At 44.3% G+C, this 20,898-nt stretch overlaps 2 protein-coding genes across 3 annotated transcripts in view; one reads left to right on the forward strand and one right to left on the reverse strand.

Annotated features, from left to right (window-relative positions):
* Nucleotides 1-20,898, forward strand: part of GALNT2 (polypeptide N-acetylgalactosaminyltransferase 2) — a 1,373,297-nt gene that overhangs the window by 672,477 nt on the left and 679,922 nt on the right. The gene's annotated exons all lie outside the window — the stretch shown is intronic.
* The window catches only part of TAF5L (TATA-box binding protein associated factor 5 like), a 32,572-nt gene continuing 26,468 nt past the window's right edge, over nt 14,795-20,898 (reverse strand). For both annotated transcript variants that reach the window (XM_050769205.1, XM_050769215.1), the window contains exon 5: nt 14,795-15,670. In XM_050769205.1, coding sequence (XP_050625162.1) covers nt 14,873-15,670 — 798 coding nt within the window. In that variant the 3' untranslated portion in view covers nt 14,795-14,872. The remainder of the gene's footprint in view (nt 15,671-20,898) is intronic.

A 20,898-nucleotide genomic window follows, 5' to 3' on the forward strand; every position in this document is an offset into this window, starting at 1 on the left:
GCTGGAGAGCAATGGTGTGATCTCGGTTCGCTGCAACCTCTGCCTCCCAGGTTCAAGCGATGATTCTCCTGCCTTAGCCTCCTGAGTAGCTGAGATTATAGGTGCCTGCCACCATGCCCAGCTAATTTTTGTATTTTTACAAATCCTTTTACAAATGGTTTCGCCATGATGGCTGGGCTGGTCTCGAACTCCTGACCTCAGGTGATCCACCCACCTCAGCCTCCCAAAGTGCTGGGATTACAAGCATGAGCCACCATGCCTGGCCTATTCTTTTTTTAAAATCTAAATTTTATTTTTAGAGACAGGGTCTCACTCTGTTGCACAAGCTGAAATGCAGTGGCATAATCATGGCTCACTGCAACCTTGAACTTCTGGGCTCAAATGCTACTCCCACCTCTAACTCCTGAGTAGCTGGGACTATAGGCACATGCCACCATGTCTGGCTATTTTTAAATTATTTTATTTTATTTATTTATTTTTTTTGTAGAGACAGGGTTTCACTATGTTGCCCAGGCTGGTCTCGAACTCATGGCCTCAAGCAATCCTCCCAGCTCAGCCTCCCAAAGTTCTGGGATTACAGGCCACTGCACCTGGTCTGGTTTTATTCCGGGAGGCAAAAGTATTTTACCAACATAAATTTATGAGCCATCAGAACAACTTGTGAGTTAGTTCAGATTTGAACTTTGTTTTATAGAAAGTCACAAACTTTGAGACATTGATAAATCCAGTAATACTGGCTTAATCAAGAAGAGCATTTTATGGCATGGAGTAGGTAGACATTAAAAATTGCCTTTCGGCCGGGCGCGGTGGCTCAAGCCTGTAATCCCAGCACTTTGGGAGGCCGAGACAGGCGGATCACAAGGTCAGGAGATCGAGACCATCCTGGCAAACACGGTGAAACCCCGTCTCTACTAAAAATACATAAAAAACTAGCCGGGCGAGGTGGCGGGCGCCTGTAGTCCCAGCTACTTGGGAGGCTGAGGCAGGAGAATGGAGTAAACCCGGGAGGCGGAGCTTGCAGTGAGCTGAGATCCGGCCACTGCACTCCAGCCTGGGCGACAGAGCGAGACTCCGTCTCAAAAAAAAAAAAAAAAAAAATTGCCTTTCAAAAAAATTTTGGACACACTTTTAGAAGCATAAGTCTCATTTTAAAAAACATCAAAAAAAACAAGAATAATTCAAAACACAAAAGTTCGTGCATTGAGTTAATATTTGTGATCTTCTTCCAATAAATTCATCCTTAAAAGTCCTACAGGTAGTTGAGTTGAAGTCTCCTCAAAGTCAAAAGGAACCCAGACTGCAGTTTTGTTTCATGAATGAATAGCTATCTTTTGCCATACATTCATTTACTCAATCATTCGATAAGCATTATTGAATTATTGCCAATTACAGGCCATTGCATCTTACTTTTTCAATTTTGGGGGCTAACGACTTTATTGAGGTTGAATTCACGTACCATACAATTCCTCCTCTTAAAATGTACAACTCAGCCAGGCACAATGGCTCATGCCTATAATCCCAGTACTTTGGGAGGCTGAGGCGGGCAGCTTACCTTAGGTCAGGTGTTCAAGACCAGCCTGATCAACATGGCAAAATCCTGTCTCTACTAAAAATACAAAAATTAGCTGGGCCTGGGGGGTGCATGCCTGTAATCCCAGCTACTAGGGAGGCTGAGGCAGAAGAATTGCTTGAACCCAGGAGGCGAAGGTTGCAGTGAGCCGAGATGGCACCATTGCACTCCAGCCTGGGCAACAAGAGCGAAACTCTGTCTCAAACAAACAAACAAAACAGTACAACTCAGTGGTTTTAAATATATTCAGTATCGCACAAATATCACCAAAATCAATTTTCATTACCTCAAATGACCTTCCAAATTTAACGTTTTCTCAAGGCAAAATTGTTGGCTTTCCCATATTTTTAGTAAGAGATTAGACTTTTCACTTACCATTTCTAAGTTACATTATGGTGTCACTTGACTATTAAAGTTTAACCCTCTTAAATGCTACTTCAATTATTTTCTTCCCTCAGACTTGAATTGAATTTTTTATATGATCTAAGGAAGCAGAGGGTTTTACATAATAACTAAATGCATACCTATGAAGGGTGCTTGATCTTTAATTTTTTTATTCTTGGGAAATATAATCACATAAAAATTACCATTTTAACAATTTTCCTTCATTTTTTCACTTCATTTCTCAAAATATTACAACTCTCCCCACCTCCCAAACCCACGGTCAATTCAGACCGAGCATCTTCTTGTACAGCCAAAAGCGTCAAGGAAAGGAGGGAGCTGGACTGCAGCTTAGCGGAACCAGAGGCCAGGTCCGCTTGTGCTCTTGAATCCCTGCTGCCCAGCAGACCGCCTGACATAGCTGGTGACTAGAGGAGGGAATATGGTGGTGGATCTCAGCCAGGAAGGTTGGGAAGCACAGCAAAATCCCAGGGAGGACCAAGTCAAGCCCAGCAGGCTCTCCTTCCTCCCACACTGTTCTGGCACAGTTCCACCTCCATATTTTGAAGAAGTTACCCCAGATGATTGAGTTATTGTGAGGCAGGAAAACATTAATATTGAGTATGTGCTATGGGTGGGGCCTATATTCTTTCTGTCATTTAATCTTGCCAACATACCTGGTAGGTATAAATATGTCCACATTCATAGGTGAGCCAACAGGCTCAGGGAGGCCAAGGACTTACCCAATGCCACGGGCACACCTCACTCAAGCTGGAATTCAACAGCACATGTCCCCTGTCCGGCCTTAGCATTCCATACTCTGCAAATAAACACCAGACCCCTCTCCCTGCACCAGCCCAAACTCAGCAAGCCAAGTAAAACTCCCTTCCTCCCTCCCTAAAAAGCCCAGCTTTCTTCTATAGATGTGCACATTTCATAATATTTGAATTCAGTGTCTGCAGTGCTACAGAGAGTACATTGTGCATACTATGGTTTTTCCTAGACCAGATTGACAGCAAAGGCTGCTGAGCTATGAGAAAATCAAGTCCAGGCAAAAGGAGTTAGAATTACTGTGATTTTTATCAGACAATAGCCAGCATCAGTTGAGCTCTCTAGAGCCCATCACACTCTTGTTTTATTTATTTATTTATTTATTTATTTAGAGACGCAGTCTCGCTGTGTCACCGAGGCTGGAGTGCAAAGGCGCAATCTCGGCTCTCTGCATCCTCCACCTCCCAGATTCAAGTGATTTTCTTGCCTCAGCCTCCTGAGTAGCTGGGATTATAGGCACGCACTACCACACCTAATTTTTGTAGAGACGGGGTTTCACCATGTTGGCCAGGCTGGCCTTGAACTCCTGGCCTCAAGTGATCCGCCCACCTTGGCCTCCCAAAGTGTTGGGATTTCAGGCGTGAGCCACAACGCCCAACCTACCCTCTTGTTTTAAAAAAGGCTGTTATCAAAGCTGAATGTTGTGAACAAAGCCTGATGCATAAGTATTAATCTGAGTGAACCAAAATAAACCACGTTGACCAAAGTGAGTGTAGACTGAATGGTCTCACAAGCTTATTCTTTTATTTACAACCTACCTCCCTGTCTCTTTTCTTTCCTTCTTCCCACATGGAACACTGAGGAAGAGCCTTGGTAATTCAAGGCCAGGCCTGCCCCCAGGACTTCTGACCCCAGCCTACTCCAATACCAGCCTCTTGTCTCCACTTCCCTCCCCACTATGCACACTGCTTATTGGTGTTCAGCTAGTCCCTACTGCCCTTTCCAGCTTGCACATAATGGCCTCACTAGTGGGCCATGGAATTAATTAGTGGGAAGTGACCAATATTAAAAATTTTACCTCACAGTACATCTCACATAGAAATGGTTTATTTATTTATTTAATTTTTTTTTGAGACAGAGTCTTACTCTGTTGCCCAAGCTGGAGTTCAGTGGCACAATCTCAGCTCAATGCAACCTCTGTCTCCTGGGTTCAAGTGATTCTTGTGCCTCAGCCTCCCGAGGAGCTGGGATTACAGGTGTGCACACCACTGTGCCCGGCTAATTTTTGTATTTTTAGTAGACCCGGGGTTTCACCATGTTGGCCAGGCTGGTCTAGAACTCCTGGCCTCAAGTGATCCACCCGCCCCAGCCTCCCAAAGTGCTGGGATTACAGGTGTGAGCCACTGCACCTGGCCAGAAATGGTTTTCTTAGATACTACCCTTTGTTGAGCCTCATATGTAATTAAAAATTTGGGGGAACATTTCTGAAATCAGGAGAGGACAGGACTTATAATGGGATGGCATCTTGCCAGAGGGTGGTTGTGACATTTGACGTGGGTTGTTAGTCCAGGTGGCAGGACTGCATCACTCCCATCTTCATCAGCTGGGTCAGAAAAACACTGAATGACAATTTAAGGAAAGAATATAAAGCATGAAAGTCTCTGTTAACACCTTCTGCTAAGATCAAGGTTTTGAGGAGCACAGAGGGGAATAGTTAGACACTGACGACCAATTCAAAAAGTTGGACTTAGTGTGAGGAAGTTTTAGGAACACCAATACTAGTGGATTTCACTTATATCATAAAAACAATGTACGGTCTAAAGGAAAGGACTTTAAATAAGCACAAAATAAGTTGGGTGTGCTGGAGCGCATCTGTAGTCCCAGCTACTCAGGAGGCTGAGGCAGGAAGAGTGCTTGAGCCTCGGAGTTTGAACCAGCCTGGACAATCTAGTGAGGCCTTGTCTCAAAAAAAACAGCAAACACAGACATAAAATAAAATTAACTTCTAAGTGAAGACAAAGCATTCTTCATCATCTAATTGACAGTTTTAAAAAATGGTACATAAGATAACAGTGCATCTTCTAATCAAAGGAGTCTTAGATTCAGTAAACACAGCATATGTGTATGTCAGGACACAGTGTGAAGTACATTTGTTACTATGGGTTGAAGTCTACAAATGTGGGTTGAAGTCAACAAGTGTGAAAGTCCCTGCTCTAGGAACCTTCATTAAAACAAATACATAAAACCAAAACAAAACCAACGAGCAGACAGAACAATTATTTCTTGCTTCCATGCCACCATGCCACCTTCAGTAATCTCTTCATCTCTGCTCCCCTCAGCTGCCTGAAATTGTCTGCAACCCCAAAACCTCTCTCTACTCTTCATCTCCTTTTTTTTTTTTTTTTTTTTTTTTGAGACGGAGTCCTGTTCTGTCTCCCACAGATCTCAGCTTACTGCAGCCTCTGTCTCTTGGGTTCAAGTGATCCTCCTGCCTCAGCCTCCCAAGTAGCTGGGACTACAGGCATGTGCCACCATACCCAGCTAATTTTTGTATTTTTTTGATGGATCTGGGGTTTCACCGTGCTGGCCAGGCTGGTCTCGAACTCCTAACCTCGGGTGATTCACCCACCTTGGCCTCCCAAAGTGCTGGGATTACAGGTGTGCGCCACTGCGACCAGCCTAACGTGGTTAAATTTAAATGAATAAAATAAGAAGTTCAGTTGGTCAGTTGTATGAGCAATATTTCACGTGCTCAGTAGCAACACATGGCTAGTGGCTATTCTGCTGGACAGCAGAAGTTACAGAACATTCCCATCCTCATGGCACATTCTGCAGGACAGGACAGAACTCCAGAACATTCCTATCCTCACATCACATTCTATAGGACAGGACAGAGCTGTAGAACATTCCTCTACTGCAGTCACATTCTACACAAAGGCACACAACAACGTAACAGTCCCCTCCTCACGTCACATTCTACAGGAAGGAGCAGACGTGCAGAACATTCCACAATCACAGCACATCCTACTGGGCTTGCTCTCTCTAGACACTAGTTTGCTGTTGCTCGTGTTTTACAAGCATCTTTTCACATTCTGTAGCATGCCTTTTCATTCTTTTTGTGGTGTCTTTGAGTAAGAGATGTTTTACAATTGGATCCATCTTTTCCCTTTTGGTTAGTGCTTTTTCGTTTCTTTAAAAATTTCTGGCCAGGCGCGGTGGCCCACACCTGTAATCCCAGCACTTTGGGAGACAGAGGTGAGCGGATCACCTGAGGTTGGGAGTTCAAGACCAGCCTGACCAACATGCAGAAGTCCTGTCTTTACTAAAAACACAAAATTAGCCGAGTGTGGTGGCACATGCCTGTAATCCCAGCTACTTGAGAGGCTGAGGCAGGAGAATTGCTTGAATCTGGGAGGCGGAGGTTGCGGTGAGCTGAGATCACACCATTGCACTCCAGCCTGGGCAACAAGAGCAAAACTCCGTCAAAAACAAAAAAAAAAAAACCAAAAAACAAAAACAAACAAAATCCGGGCGCTGTGGCTCACACCTGTAATCTCAGCACTTTGGGAGGCTCAGGCAGGTGGATTGCCTGAGGTCAGGAGGTGGAGACCAGCTTGGCTAATGTAGTGAAACTCCATCTCTACTAAAAATAAAAAAATTAGCTGGGCATGGTGGCAGGCGCCTGTAATCCCAGCTACTAGGGAGGCTGAGACAGGAGAATCACTTGAACCCCGGAGGTGGAGGTTGGAGTGAGCTGAGATCGCGCCATTGCACTCCAGCCTGGGCAACAAGAGTGAAACTCTGTCTCAAGAAAAAAAAAAAAAAAGAAATTTCCTCCTATTTCAAGGTCACAGGGATACCCTTTTAAGTGCCTCATAGTTTTATATGGCCTTCTTCTGTTTTTCTTCCTTTGTTGGCTACTCTTTTCTGACCTCTGAGTTTTAGTGGACTCCACAGCATACGTCTAAGTTCTTATCCCTTCTCTCTCTATCCTGTTATCGTTGGTCATCACATTTATTTGCAAGGCTTCAAATTCCAATTACATGCCAGTGACTCTTGGGGAAGATATTGTGCTTGACTCCAATATTCACTTTTCCCCTAGTATGTCAGGATTGGGGGACCGCCCTCAACTTATGATAAGCCAGTATGACTATACCTTGTCAGGGACTGGTTCAATGACTGAAGGCCTAATCCAAACTGGAGAGGTTTAAGGGGCTGCGCTTAAGAGTGAAGAACAGGAGCTCACACTCTCCCTAGACATGAGTGAGGACTGGCCCTAGTTGCAGCTGGTAGCCCTCTCACAACCATGGGAAAAGCCAGCCACAGAAGAGGGCACAGATGGGGTACAGAACAGAGGTAGGCTCATAGTGAGTTGCACATGAGACCCTCCTGAGCCCTCAGACTTTCCATTATGTGAACCAGTAAAACTCCTTACTTAAAAAGGCCACCTGGAGTCAGATTTCGGTCCCTCGTAGCAGAAAGCACTCAAACGGAAACAATTCCCAAATGAGCACAAGCCCAGACTTCTGAGCTCCAGGTATGTCTCCCCAAGTGCCTATCTGCTATCTTCACGTGGTTCTCTGACAAAGCATCTCACACTTAGGAAGTTGAAAACTGAACTCTTGATCCTTTCCCCTGAACCTCCTCTTGATCCGTTTCCCTGAACCTCCTCTTTCTGTAGTTGTGCACCATGATACATGGCAACCCTATCCAAGTTGCTCATAACAGAAAGGTGCGGGTCATCCATAATTCTTTTTTCTCCTCCCTTCCCACATTCAACCCTGATACAACGTCTGGCTAATCCTACTTCTAAAGTGCTCATTGGACCTGTCCATGCTCTCCACTTCCATTGTGATCCACATCACCCTTGTCCCTCCCTTTTATGACGATTGTAACCAGTCTCCTTGCTCTCATTCTTATGTCCTCCAATCTACGTTCCTTACAGTTGCCAGTGATTTAAAAAAATTAGTAATTATTTTATTTTCTATAGCATAGCAGTAAAAAGAATGGGCTGTGCAGCCAGATGGGATAGTTATGTATTGCTGCATCTCATCACTTCTGCCTGCCTGCCTTTTTCCTTCCTTCCTTCCTTCCTTCCTTCCTTCCTTCCTTCCTTCCTTCCTTCCTTCCTTCCTCCCTCCCTCCCTCCCTCCCTCCCTCCCTCCCTCCCTCCCTCCCTCCTTCCCTCCTTCCCTCCTTCCTTCCTTCCTTCCTTCCTTCCTTCCTTCCTTCCTTCCTTCCTTCCTTCCTTCCTTCCTTCCTTCCTTCCTTCCTTCCTTCCTTCCTTTTGACAGTCTCACTGTTACCCAGCTTAAGTGCAGTGGTGCAATCTTGGCTCAGTGTGGCCTCAACCTCCCAGGCTTAGGTGATCCTCCCACCTCAGCCTCCCAGGTAGCTGGGACTACAGGTGCATGCCACTACACCCAGCTAATTTTTTTTTTTTTTTTTAAATAGAAACAGGGTTTCACCAGGTTGTCCAGGCTGATCTCAAACTAATGGGCTCAAGGGATCTGCCTGCCTCAGCCTCCCAAAGTCCTGGGATTACAGGTGTGAGTCACCTGGTCACCTCATGGCTTCTGTGGTCAGGGATCTGGGCATGCCTGAGCTGGGAGCCTCTGCCTCCAGGCCTGCCACAAGTCTGCAATCAAGGTGTCAGCCAGGGCTTTGGTCTCATCTGAAAGCTGAAGTTGGGCAGGATCTGCATCCAAACTCACTCAAGTGGTTGGTGACAGGATTCACGTCCTTATGAGTTACTGGTTGGAGGCCTCATTGAGTCAATTGCCCCACGGGCTGCTGGTATCCATCATCAGCTGTGCCCTGACGTGTTTGGCACAGATCAGGCTCAGTGAATGTTGAGTTATCCTGATATTAAAGTGGAATTGCGGTTGTAAATCTGCTGTCTCTGTCCTCCTGTCACTGGTGATACCCAGGGATAGGCTGGATCACATCACTGTCCTCTTCAACATCCTGCAATGGCTTCCATGCCATTGAAGATAAAACCAAACTCCCGCTGGTGCCCAAGGCCCTGCCAACTGTCCAACCTTCTCTTACACTGCCTCAGTCCCACTGGGCTTCTTTGAGTGCACCAGTCTCTTTCTCATTTTGGGGTCTGCACGCCATTCAACTCTGCCTGACTAACTCCTACTTATCCTCCAGGTATAAGCTTAATTACTACTTCCTCAGAGAAGCCTTCTTTGAATACTTAATCTAAATTAGACCCCCTGGTATATATTTCCACAACACACTGGATTGTACTTACTATAGTTTGAAATTATATCTTTATGGTGTTTTTGATTAATACCTGTCTCTCAGCCGGGCTCGGTGGCTGACACCTGTAATCCCAGCACTTTGGGAGGCCGAGGCAGGTGGATCACTTGTGGTCAGGAGTTCAAGACCAGCCTGACCAATATGGTGAAACCCCGTCTCTGCTAAAAACACAAACATTAGCCGGGCGTGGTGGTGTGCACCTGTAATCCCAGCTACTTGGGAGGCTGAGGCAGGAGAATAGCTTGAATCTGGGAGGCGGAGGTTGCAGTGAGCCGAGATCACACCATTGCACTATAGCCTGGGTGACAAGAGCAAAATTCCATCTCAAAAAACAAACAAACAAACAAAAGCAAAAACAAAAACCTGCCTCCCTCTCTAAACTATAAACTCAAGTCAGGGACTATATCAGTTTTGCTTTCCACCATATTTCTACCCACGGATACAATGTCCACTCATAGTAGAAGCTCACATTTTTTATATGCAAATTTCTTTTAGGCTAGGTGCAGTGACTCAGGCCTATAATCCCAGCACTTTGGGAGACTGAGGTGGGAGGATTGCTTGAGCCCAGGAGTTTGAGACCAGCCTGGACAATATAGTGAGAGACCTCATTTCTACAAAAATTTAAAAAATTAGCCTAGCATGGTGTGCAAGTCTGTGGTCCCAGCTACTTGGGAGACTGAGGTGGGAGGATCACTTGAGTCTAGGAGGCGAAGGTTGCAATGAGCCGTGTTCACACCACTGTACTCGTCTGGGCAGACAGAGTGAGATTCTGTCTCAAAAAAAGATTAAATAAATATTTCTTTTAGAGATTTCAGTCGATCATAGCTAAGTTAATGCATTGTCCTTCAATTGGTCAAATTGGCAAGAAACATTTGTGTTCCTGGCCGGGCACGGCGGCTCATACCTATAATCCCAGCACTTTGGGAGGCTGAGGCAAGTGGATCACCTGAGGTCAGCAGTTTGAGACCAGCCTGGCCAACATGATGAAACCCCGTCTCTTCTAAAAATACAAAAATCAGCCAGGTGTGATTGTACATGCCTGTAATCCCAGCTGCTTGGGAGGCTGAGGCAGGAGTATTGCTTGAACCCGGGAGGCAGAGGTTGCAGTGAGCCAAGATCATGCCACTGCACTCCAGCCTGGGTGACAGAGTGAGACTTCGCTTCCAAAAAAAAAAGTGTGTTCCTTAAATTTTATAATAGAGACTTTCTGTTTAGCACAATGCAGTTTCAGACTCACTTTGCTGCTACGTAGGTGTCAATAATATGAATTTTTGGCCAGGTGCGGTGGCTCATTCCTGTAATCCCAGCACTTTGGGAGGCCGAGGCAGGTGGATTGACTGAGGTTAAGAGTTCGAGACTGGTCTGGCCAACATGGTGAAATCCTGTCTCTATTAAAATTACAAAAAATCAGCCATGTATGGTGGTGCACACCTGTAATCCCAGTTACTCGGGAGGCTGAGGCAGCGGAATTGCTTGAGCCAGGGAGGTGGAGGTTGCATGAGCTGAGATCACGCCACTAGACTCCAGCCTGGGTGACACAGCAAGACTCTGTCTCAAAAAAAAAAAAAAAAAAAAAAAAAAAAAAAAAAGAAGAATTTTTGGTCTGGGCTGGGTAGATAATGAATACCTTTCTAAAATATGTGACTGAGAGCCAAGTTGAAGCACAGACTAATCTTTTAATCCGTACACTTAAAACACCAATCTGGGCAATAACAAAATCAGAAGCCTACCATGCTCAATACATTTTCTTATGCCACCAAGACATTTTAAACATGTAAATAAAACAAACAGAAAGGTGGTAATCATATCCTTAGAAGCTGAATCTTGAATACAAAAACTTTAAATTGTTCCCTGTTTCATCTTTATTCATTGCTTTAATTTTCTTCCATTTGGCCAGTCTCTTGCTAAATTAACATTACAGTCCGATTTTCTGAGTCTGTCATTCTAAGAAATTTCAGCTGGTTATTTTCACATTTTATTAAAAATTTTGTTTTTCGAGACAGGGTCTTGTGTTGTCTCTCAGGCTGGAGTGCAGTGGTGTCATCATGGCTCACTGCAGGCTCAACCTCCCAGGCTTATGTGATCCTCCCAGTTCAGCCTCCCAAGTAGCTGGGACCACAGTAGTGAGCCACCACGCCCTACTATTTTAAAAAAAATTTTTGTAGAGATAGGGTCTCACTATGTTGCCCAGGCTGGTCTTGAACTCCTGGGCTCAAGTAATCTTGCCTCAGCTTCCCAAAGTGCTGGGATTACAGGTGTGAGCCACCATGCCTGGCCTCAGCTGCTTAAACACTTCCTCACCTTATACACATTTCAGAAATTTATCATTGTGGTTCAGAATAACAAAATATTCTGAAGTTTCTCTTTTTTTTTTTTTTTGAGATGGAATCTCGCTCTGTTCAGTGCAGTGGCATGATCTCGGCTCACTGCAACCTCCGCCTCCCGGGTTCCAGTGATTCTCCTGCCTCAGCCTCCCAAGTAGCTGGGATTATAGGCATGCACCACCACGTGGGCCCAGCTCATTTTTTAATATTAGTAGACACAGGGTTTCACCATGTTGGCCAGGCTGGTCTCGAACTCCTCACCTCAGGTGATCTGCCCGCCTTGGCCTCCAAAGTGCTGGGATTACAGGCATGAGCCACTGCGTATGGCCTGAAGTTTCTTTTAGCCATATATTATTTAGGTCTGTTCTTACTGCCAGGTCCTAATCCTGCTTGTTTCTGCTAGTTTATTGGGCAGAGGGAAGCAAAAGTCTTGTAACTTTGGCCGGGAACCTTTGGTTACTCCTCACCTCAGTTCCGTCTTTACCTGGTACTGCAGGAATGAAGGGAGACAACAGAGTAGGGACAAAAGCAGGAGCTCTGCAGCCAGAATGCCCAGGTTAAAATCTGGCCTTCTCGACGACCAGCTGTGACGCTTGGCAAGTGACTTAATCCTTCAGCACCTCGGACTCCTCATCTGTGAAATGGGGATAAAAATACACTCCCTTCAGAGGGTTTTTGAGATAAAATAAGTTAATTTTCATAAACCTCTTGGAGCAGTTTCTGGCCCATGGTAAGTACTACCTACATGCTTAGTAAATATCCTTATTTCTTTTTTGGAGGTTTTTAAAAAGTATTTTTCTATATCTATGGCTATACCCTCCTGCTAGAACCTAAGGATACTGAATCTATGGAGCATATTCAAGACCTGTGACTATTCCATGTCAGACGTGGAAGAGTAACAGAGCATTGCTGCGCATTAAGTATGTCGTCTACAAAACGGTGCAAGTCCCAAACGCCTATCCTTTGGAGAAAAGAGTGCAATCTCTAGAGTGTGACCGCACCTTCAAGCACTCGAGTGGACACAGGCACATGCACACATCCCTCTTGATACTTCTAGGAATTTGGGAGAGTTTTGATGGGCAGTCTATAAAGTCAAATTATCCTACATTAAAATATGTTCCTTTAAAAAAACGCAAAGCCCACTATGCTCATGAAGAACTTGAAGTTAAATCACAAGGTATAGACATGACTGGTGAGGTGAAGACTCATCTCATACAGTTTGTGTTTAATGGAGATTCTGCACTAACCGCCCCCCACACACAAAACCTTTCCAAATCATTCTGTCAGAGATATACCTTCACTTCAGAGAATAATTCCGTCCAACTTAGAGATTTTGTTGTTTCTGGTAATATACCACAGCATCTCGCCTAAGAGTTTGCTTATTAAAGATCAGAACACATTTGAACACCAGGCTTTACTTGCAGAACACATGGACGGTGATGCCATCAGGCTACTACCAAAGGACCCTTCTTCCAGTGTCTCAAATACATGGATTTTATAAATAAGAAACATTTCTGATTAGTCGGCGTTGTAGGTTCAAGTAAAAAAAAACTGGCTAGAATTCTAGTCTTCCAACTTAATTTCTTAATGATTCTTGGTGTCCTTGTCAGAAAACTGTTTTTTGTTTGTTTGTTTGTTTGTTTGTTTGTTTTGAGACAGGCTTGCTCTGTCTCCCAGGCTGGAGTGCAGTGATTTGATCTTGGCTCACTGCAACCTCTGCCTCCCGGGTTCAAGTGATTCTCCTTGCCTCAGCCTTCTGAGTAGCTGGGATTACAGGCGCCCGCCAGGCTAATTTTTGTATTTTTAGTAGAGACGAGGTTTCGCATTGTTGGCCAGGCTGGTGTCAAACTCCTGACCTTGGGTGATCTGCCCTCCTTAGCCTCCCAAAGTGCTGGGATTACAAATGTGAGCCACTACACCCGGCTGAGAAAATTATGTTTTGAAGTTCACTTTACTTTGAACGAGCCCTTTATCTGGAATTGTTCCATACATAGTTTGAATTTATTTAACAGCCCAGTTCTTATGCCCCTTGGAGATTTTATAGTGGGGTCTTTGAAGGAAGCGGGAAGTAGGATCTCATCAAATGACTCTAGATGGTAAAATACATGTTGTCTCCAGTCAGCAACTATCAATCTTGGATGTACAAATAGCATTAAATGCCATCAATAATCCAAGTGAATACTAAGGGAATCATGATTCAAAGTAAGCTAAACAGAATCCAAGAACAGATAAAAATGCACCTTCGTTGGGGACAGTGTGGCCTAGGTAACCGACGGGTTATTGCCCTGATGAGAGGTGAGAGGTATACCATCCCAGGACGGAACACTCACCCGCCTGTTCTCAGAGTTGAAATGAGATGCCAACACTTTTTTTTTTTTTTGAAACTAAATACATTTTAATAGAAAACAAAATACAAAATAACTCTTTTCAGAAAACAGAAATATTTAATCCTTTTTCCACAAATTAGAACTTGCTTTATCCTCAGAGCATAGTTTGATATGCGTGCGTACATACTTACGATTCATTTCACAAAGTGTTCATTAGACTGGTATTGCAGTGCAGGACGTGGGAGCAGTTCATTGCAGGAGAAAAAGACGTGGAAAAAGCCACACCTCTGAATGGTGATTCGGAAATTCAACATTTTTCTAATTCTATCTTGTTACTTATTACTCCAAATTATTCTTTATCATAATCTTTCTTTTGAGGGGAGAGAATTATTAAGAGAAGTGCAGCTATGGAAAGAATTTTTCTTTCCCACCATCACTGCAGGAGCCCAAAATGTTCTCAATCGAACCCACCCACCCGCTTCCAGAAACATGTCAGCCGGAGTGATCAATCTGTCACCCGAAATTTCCCTTTCTCCCAATACACTGTGCTACCAAATTCTCTGAATTCCCTGAACCTCAAAATTCCAAGTATCAAAGCCAGTGCCAGGAGTCAAACCTGAAAGATTAAAAGCAGAGAAGGTGCCCTCTGCCAGTGCTAGGTTTCCTCATCTCAATAATAATAATAATTATAATTATAATAACAATAATTAAAAAAATCCTGGTTCTCTGTAATTACGGAAAAGGAAAGACTATTTGCCAGGATCATCCCCTCCCCTTTCCTCGTTCCCGCCCCGCATCCCTCTGCCAACAAGGACTTCCCTCGCACCCGAGGGCTGGACCACGCGTGACCCCTGTGGCACCGCTTCTCCTGAGGGTGCTCTACAGCCACCCTCTAACCAAACCCAGGCCCAGTCAGACGGGGAGAATGAGGCAGAGACAGGAAGGTGCTCGCATGCGCGAGGTCACGGTAGGATCTTCATGAGGACTTGTGAGTGACCTCCAGGGCATCCTAATTATTGGTCACTCATCATTGCCTCGCTTCTGCCCCCCTCCCCAACCTTGGCCTTCAACACTGCGGGGCTGAGTGATGGGGGACCTGCCCGGAAGGAGGGCCCAGGAGAGAGGGGAGGAGGGGGCTCTTTCACAGTCAATGATTCAATCTCAGCTCATTAAAGGATTGCAACTGGAGGCTTTCCACCGTTACCCCAGTCCGTTCCCACAAAGTTAAAAAATTAATGTTCCTGATTTTCTTGTGTAATTCCAGTCACCAGAAGAAGGTTACAGGCCATGAACTGCACGCTCAGGACGTTGCTCATCTGCCCGGTGTACACGCCCACGAGCTCGCTGGAGGAGCCGTCGGCAGGTGCACTGCCGTAAGTGTTCCTGATGTCCCAGACGCGCACCGAGTTGTCCATGGAGGCAGAGGCAATCAAGCCGCTGTCTGGACTGAAGGTGAGGCTGGTGATATTGTCTGTGTGGCCTCTCAGCTCTTTATAAAGGGTCCCAGAGGCCAAGTCCCACAGCTTCAACCGCTGGTCCTCGCCAGCAGATGCCAAGTACTTACCGTTGGGAGAGAAGGCTAGAGAAAGCACGGGGCCGCGGTGGCCTGTGAAAAGCCTCACCGAGTTCCCCTGCTGAGCGCTCCACAGCCGGACGGTCTTGTCGGTTGAGCCCGTGGCCAAGTAGTTTGAATTAGGGTGGAATTTGACACAGTCCACATCTGCCAGGTGTCCTGCATATATCCTCAGCGGGTACGTCCGATCAAATGACCACAGCCTGGCGGTGCGGTCGTGGGACCCGCTGGCGAAGTACAGGCTATATGGACTGATGTCCAGATCCCACACAGGATAGGCATGTCCTTGGTACAACACAGTGTTGGTGAAACTCCCCAGATCCCAGTATCTGATGGACATGTCTTCAGAACAAGAGAGCAACCCTGAGCTGTCCGCGAGGAACCTCGTGCTGTACACTGGTCCGCAATGTCCCCGCAGTATCTTCATCTCTGTGCCTGCATTATCATCCTCATCATCCTGGCAACATTGGGGTGGGGTGGGAAAATAAACACAAGAAAAAAGTGTTCAGTGGTCTGACAAGGAAAACAAGTCCAGGAGAAAAAAAAGCAGAGAACTGAGACTGCTTGGGAAATAGCATCTATCCAGCAAATGACAGTGGCCTTGCCCCAGGAAGATAACTCATAACTGAATAAAAGTCTCTTACGACTTACAAATTGCTCTCCTTAAATTCACCTTGCAGCTCAGACTATATCAGATTAAAAGATGCAGAAATGCAAGGCCATTATAGAGTGATGACTGTGGACCTTACCCTTCGATTGAGGATAGCTTGTATGGTTACTTCTGATGCGTGCCATTTGAAAATGTTTACTTTCGAATTTCTGTGAGGCTCTTAGATTCTTCTATTCTATGGGCATTGCCTTCATCCGTCAGTTTTAGCTGCTTTATAAGCCATACTGCTCTCTGTTTTTACTCCATTTAACTGACAACAATATTTTGTCAAGTCCTGACATTAGTCCCTTACTCCCATGATGGGGGTTAATGATGCATGCAACACATGAAGGCAGATGTGGTATCACTTCAAGATTTTTGTTTTTTTTTCAGACGGAGTTTCGCTCTTGTTGCCCAGGCTGGAGTACAACATTGTGATCTTGGTTCACCACAACCTCCGCCTCCTGGGTTCAAGCGATTCTTCTGCCTCAGCATCCCAAGTAGCTGGGCTTACAGGCACGTGCCACCACGCCTGGCTAATTTTTTATTTTTAGTAGAGATGGGGTTTCTCCACGTTGGTCAGGCTGGTCTCGAACTCCCGACTTCAGGTGAGCCACCCGCCTCGGCCTCCCAAAGTGCTGGGATTACAGGCGTGAGCCACCGCGCACAGCCTCACGTTAGGATTAACACACAACTATTAGTTCAGGCATGGTGGCTCGCATTGTAGTCCCAACACTTTGGGACGCCAAGGCGGGAGGATCACTGGAGCTCAGGAGTTGGAGACCAGCCTGGGCAATATAGGGAGACTCTTTACCAAAAAAATTTAAAAAATTAGCTGGGCATGGTGGCGCATGCCTGTGGTCCCAGACACTTGGGAGGCTAAGGTAGGAGGCGCCCTTGAGCCTGGGAAGTCCAGGCTGCAGTGAACTTTGATGGCACCACTGCACTCCAGCCTGGGGGACAGAGTGAGACCCTGTGCCAAAAAAACCCCAAAACGAAAACAAATACAAACAAACAAAACCCAGAACCATCAGAGGAGTTTAGCCAAAATAAAACCTGGATGTTTTAATAATTAACAGTAAGCTAGAAAGGTACAGTTACTAGTAAATCACAGCCCCCACTGCCTGGTGACCAGCCACAAACTGCTTGGTGTCTCAAAATAAATCAGAATGAAGTTTTTAAAGTGACTTTCTGGAGGGTCTCAAAAAACATTTCCCCCAAAGTAACCAAACAAGGCGTGGATTCAGAAGTGCTTTAAGCAAAGCCAAGCGATTCATGTGATTCTTCGAAATAATTTCCTGTGTGTGAGGACAGAAAAGACGGCAACTAATGGTACTCGGAAAGAGTCCCCTTTCTTGGTCCCCTCCCTACAAGTATACCATCTGTTTTCAAAATTCATTTCCCTTTATTCCCTCACAGATAAACTCCTCAAAACTACAGCTGTCTCTTCTGTCCCAGAATTCATCAATTAAAATGGGTTTTAATTAAATACCAGAAGAAAGGAGTATGATGAAGAGTCCTGAACCAGTCAGCTTTGTTGGTTCATTGCGGCAGCCTTAGGTTCCTGTATAAGAAAAGGGCACCCTTTTTTTTCTACTTGAAAATGGTTAAATTCAAAATAAAATGAATGCCTCCCATGTGTACATATTTAAGAAAAAGGTGAGAGAAAATAAACACTGATGTTCATGAATATTCAAAATGGCTATTCCAAACACTCAACATTAAAAATACATAAGTATTTGGGAGCTGAAGGTTCTACTGAGTGCTACCAAAAATATTAGTAATTTTCCTTTCCAAAGAAGTTACAACAACACTTTAAAATTTCAAGAATGACTCACTGCTCTACACCAGAAAGTTTATATAAAGGCTGTGGGAACAAAAATGACACCAGATGAATTAAACAAAGATCCTTTGAAAGTTAACTGTGAATTAAAGGACATGTTACTGCCTCTGAGGGGTAAGTGGTCTTCATTTGGAACAAGAAGCTATGGAAGTGGCCTTCACCTCCGCAGTCGTGAAGGCATCACAGTTGGAGATGGAGAGGTGCATGGGCTAGGAGCATGGGCTGGGAGTACAGCTGGCGCTCCCCAGGGATCTTGATGATAGTCCCGGGCTGGTGGAAACGTGCCCAGCTGACTCTGTAGACCAAGGAATGGAGAAACCAGAATGTTCCTGCTGGCTATCACTGTCAGCCCTCTGCCAGGACCACAGCTTAAAATAACCCAGCCACATTTTCTGTGTGGCTCAACCAGTCCCACGCGGGCCTCAGTGCAGTCAAGCAGCTGAATTACAAGGGCCCAACCCCATGGGTTCTCACTTCTCTCTCCTGCAGACAGGATAATACCATACCCTACGATTCAGCCTGAATACTCCACAGTAATTGGGTATGCAGCCCAAATAGAAATGTTTAATTTGTAAAGCATATTCATGTAATAATAAATCTTATTATGTACATTATGAAACATACATGAAATAGAAATTTAAAAAGAAAAATAAACAGAAAGAGATCACGTATCATCTCATGCCCTCTTGTGCTGTAGTTTGCTCCCCTTGCTCTGGACTATGGAGTCCCTAAAACCTCAGATTTGTTATGGCTGTCTGCTCCTGGACTCGGTGGCTCCAACTACCTCAGAGCTCACACTCACGTTTCCCCCAGACCAGGGGTCCTTTCTTGGGGTCTGGAATTTAGCCTCCATCTATTCTCTCATTAGCTGTCAGTGGAACAGGAAGACATTAAATTTGGCTGGACTTGTGAGTGGATCAGACTTGGAAGCAAGTGAATTACTGCTACCTACGTGAGAGATGACAGCAGCCTGAACTAGAACAGAAAAGTTGGATACTGGCTAGCATGAATCGACATGTGCTGTTCGTGTAAAATACGTATCAGATTTCTAAAACTTAGGACCAAAAGAGATGTATGTAACAGATTTCATGAATAATTTTTTTATATTGCTTATATGCTGAAATAATTTGTTCATATTAGTTTGAATGAAATACATCATTAAAATTAATTTTAACAAATTTTTAACCTTTTTAGATGTGGCTATTAGAAAAATTTAAATTACTATAAGGCTCACACCATATTCCCATTGGATAGCATTAATCTAAATGACAATTTTATACACAGATTATATAGAATTGAGTATTGATGCTAATATTGCCTTCTTTACTTTTCAAACCTAAATAAGACCAGATTGAGGGGGAAACCACCAGACATATAAATGAATTGCACACAGCTGTTTTATTGCTGAGTTAAGGTGGGAGGTGCTGGTAGTGGTGAGGGTAGCACACATAGCTGAAAAGAAAGAAGAGCAAATCCTTGGTTTGGTATCTCTGTGGTTTTGCCATGTTGCTCAAATATTAAAAATACATAGGTATCAATCAACAGGGGTAAAGGTTGGACATCATTTCTTTTTTTTTTTTTTTTTTTGAGATGGAGTCTCACTCTATCACCTAGGCTGGAGTGCAGTGGTGCGGTCTCGGCTCACTGCAACCCCTGCCGCCCGGGTTCAAGCGATTCTCCTGCCTCAGTCTCCTGAGTAGCTGGGATTACAGGTGCCCGCCACCATGCCTGGCTAATTTTTGTTTTAGTAGAGATGGGGTTTCACCATCTTGGCCAGGTTGGTCTTGAACTCCTGACCTTATGATCCACCTGCCTCAGCCTCCCAAAGTGCTAGGATTACAGGCGTGGGCCACTGCACCCGGCCAGATATCATTTCTATCTCCATTTCATATAGAACGAAAGATGGAGAATGAAGGTTTCACTTTTCATCTCAGTGTCTGAAACAGGAGGAGGGCTGCTCATACCAAGGTGAAAAGCAAGGGACTGCTATGTCACTTAACACCTTTCCAAAGGTTAACCTAGATGATCTTCGAGTGGGAGACAACAGAAGCTACAGGACAGTGCTGTGAATTCAGTTTTATTTGGCATAATTAACAGAAAATTTTATGCTTACATAGAAGATTTTGGTTACTGTTTTCCTTTTTTTTTTTTAAACTGAGATATAATTACATACTATATAATTCTTTCAAAGTGTACAATTCAATGATTTTTAGTACATTCACAGAGTTGTGCAATGATCACCACTATCTAATACAGAACATTTTCATTACCTCACAAAGAAATGCCACACCCATTAGCGGTCACTCTTATTCTCCTTGCCCAGCCCTTGGCAACCACTCCTCTCCTCTCTGTCTCTATGGACGTGCCTATCTGGATATTTCCTATGAAAGGAATAACAGTAGGTGACCTTTTATGACTGGCTTCTTTCACGTAGCATAAAGTTTTCAAGTTCATCCATGTTGCAGCCTGCATCAGTGCTTCATTTCTTTTTATGGGCAAATAATATTCCACTGTATGCACACACTACATTTTATTTATTCATTCATCTTGATGGCCATTTGGACTGTTTCCATTTTTTGGCTATTGTGAATAATGCTTCCATGAATATTCATGTACAAGTGCCTGTGTGCACGTTTTCCATTCTCTTGGATATATGTCTGGAAGTGGAATTGCTGGGTGTGAACACCATTTCAAATACTGTTGAAATACTGTATTCACTGATTTATGTAATAGTTATTGCTTCAAAAAGATGAAAGCAGAGAGTGCAAGCTGGCTTTTTAATCTGACTTACATAGTGATTTTGTACTTTCTATCATCTCATTAATCCATGTGGCGTCACCACTTGCTTTTACCTCTTTGGTTTCTCTAGTTATATGAGTTTGTGGCTCCTGTATTAAGAGTCTCTCTTTTTTTTTTTTTAAATATTCGATCTTTCGTTTCAAAATAATAGTCTGTTTTAATTATGCACTCTACAAGGGAAAAAGAAAAGTCCAAATTTTCACTGGAGAAGCATTAAACACCAACTATCACAACTAATTTATGCCTGGCTTCCCCCCCAAATACTTGTCAGAAACCAAAAAGAAAACTTCCCAAATTGCTGTGATAAAATGGGCGGGCATGCAGAAATCCCATGCAGGAAGCCCCTCAACAACAGAATAGGAGAATCTCTGCTTTAGTTCTTAAGTTTAAAAAA

The sequence above is a fragment of the Macaca thibetana genome, chromosome 1 (assembly GCF_024542745.1).
Source record: "Macaca thibetana thibetana isolate TM-01 chromosome 1, ASM2454274v1, whole genome shotgun sequence".
NCBI classification, from domain to species: Eukaryota; Metazoa; Chordata; class Mammalia; order Primates; family Cercopithecidae; genus Macaca; species Macaca thibetana.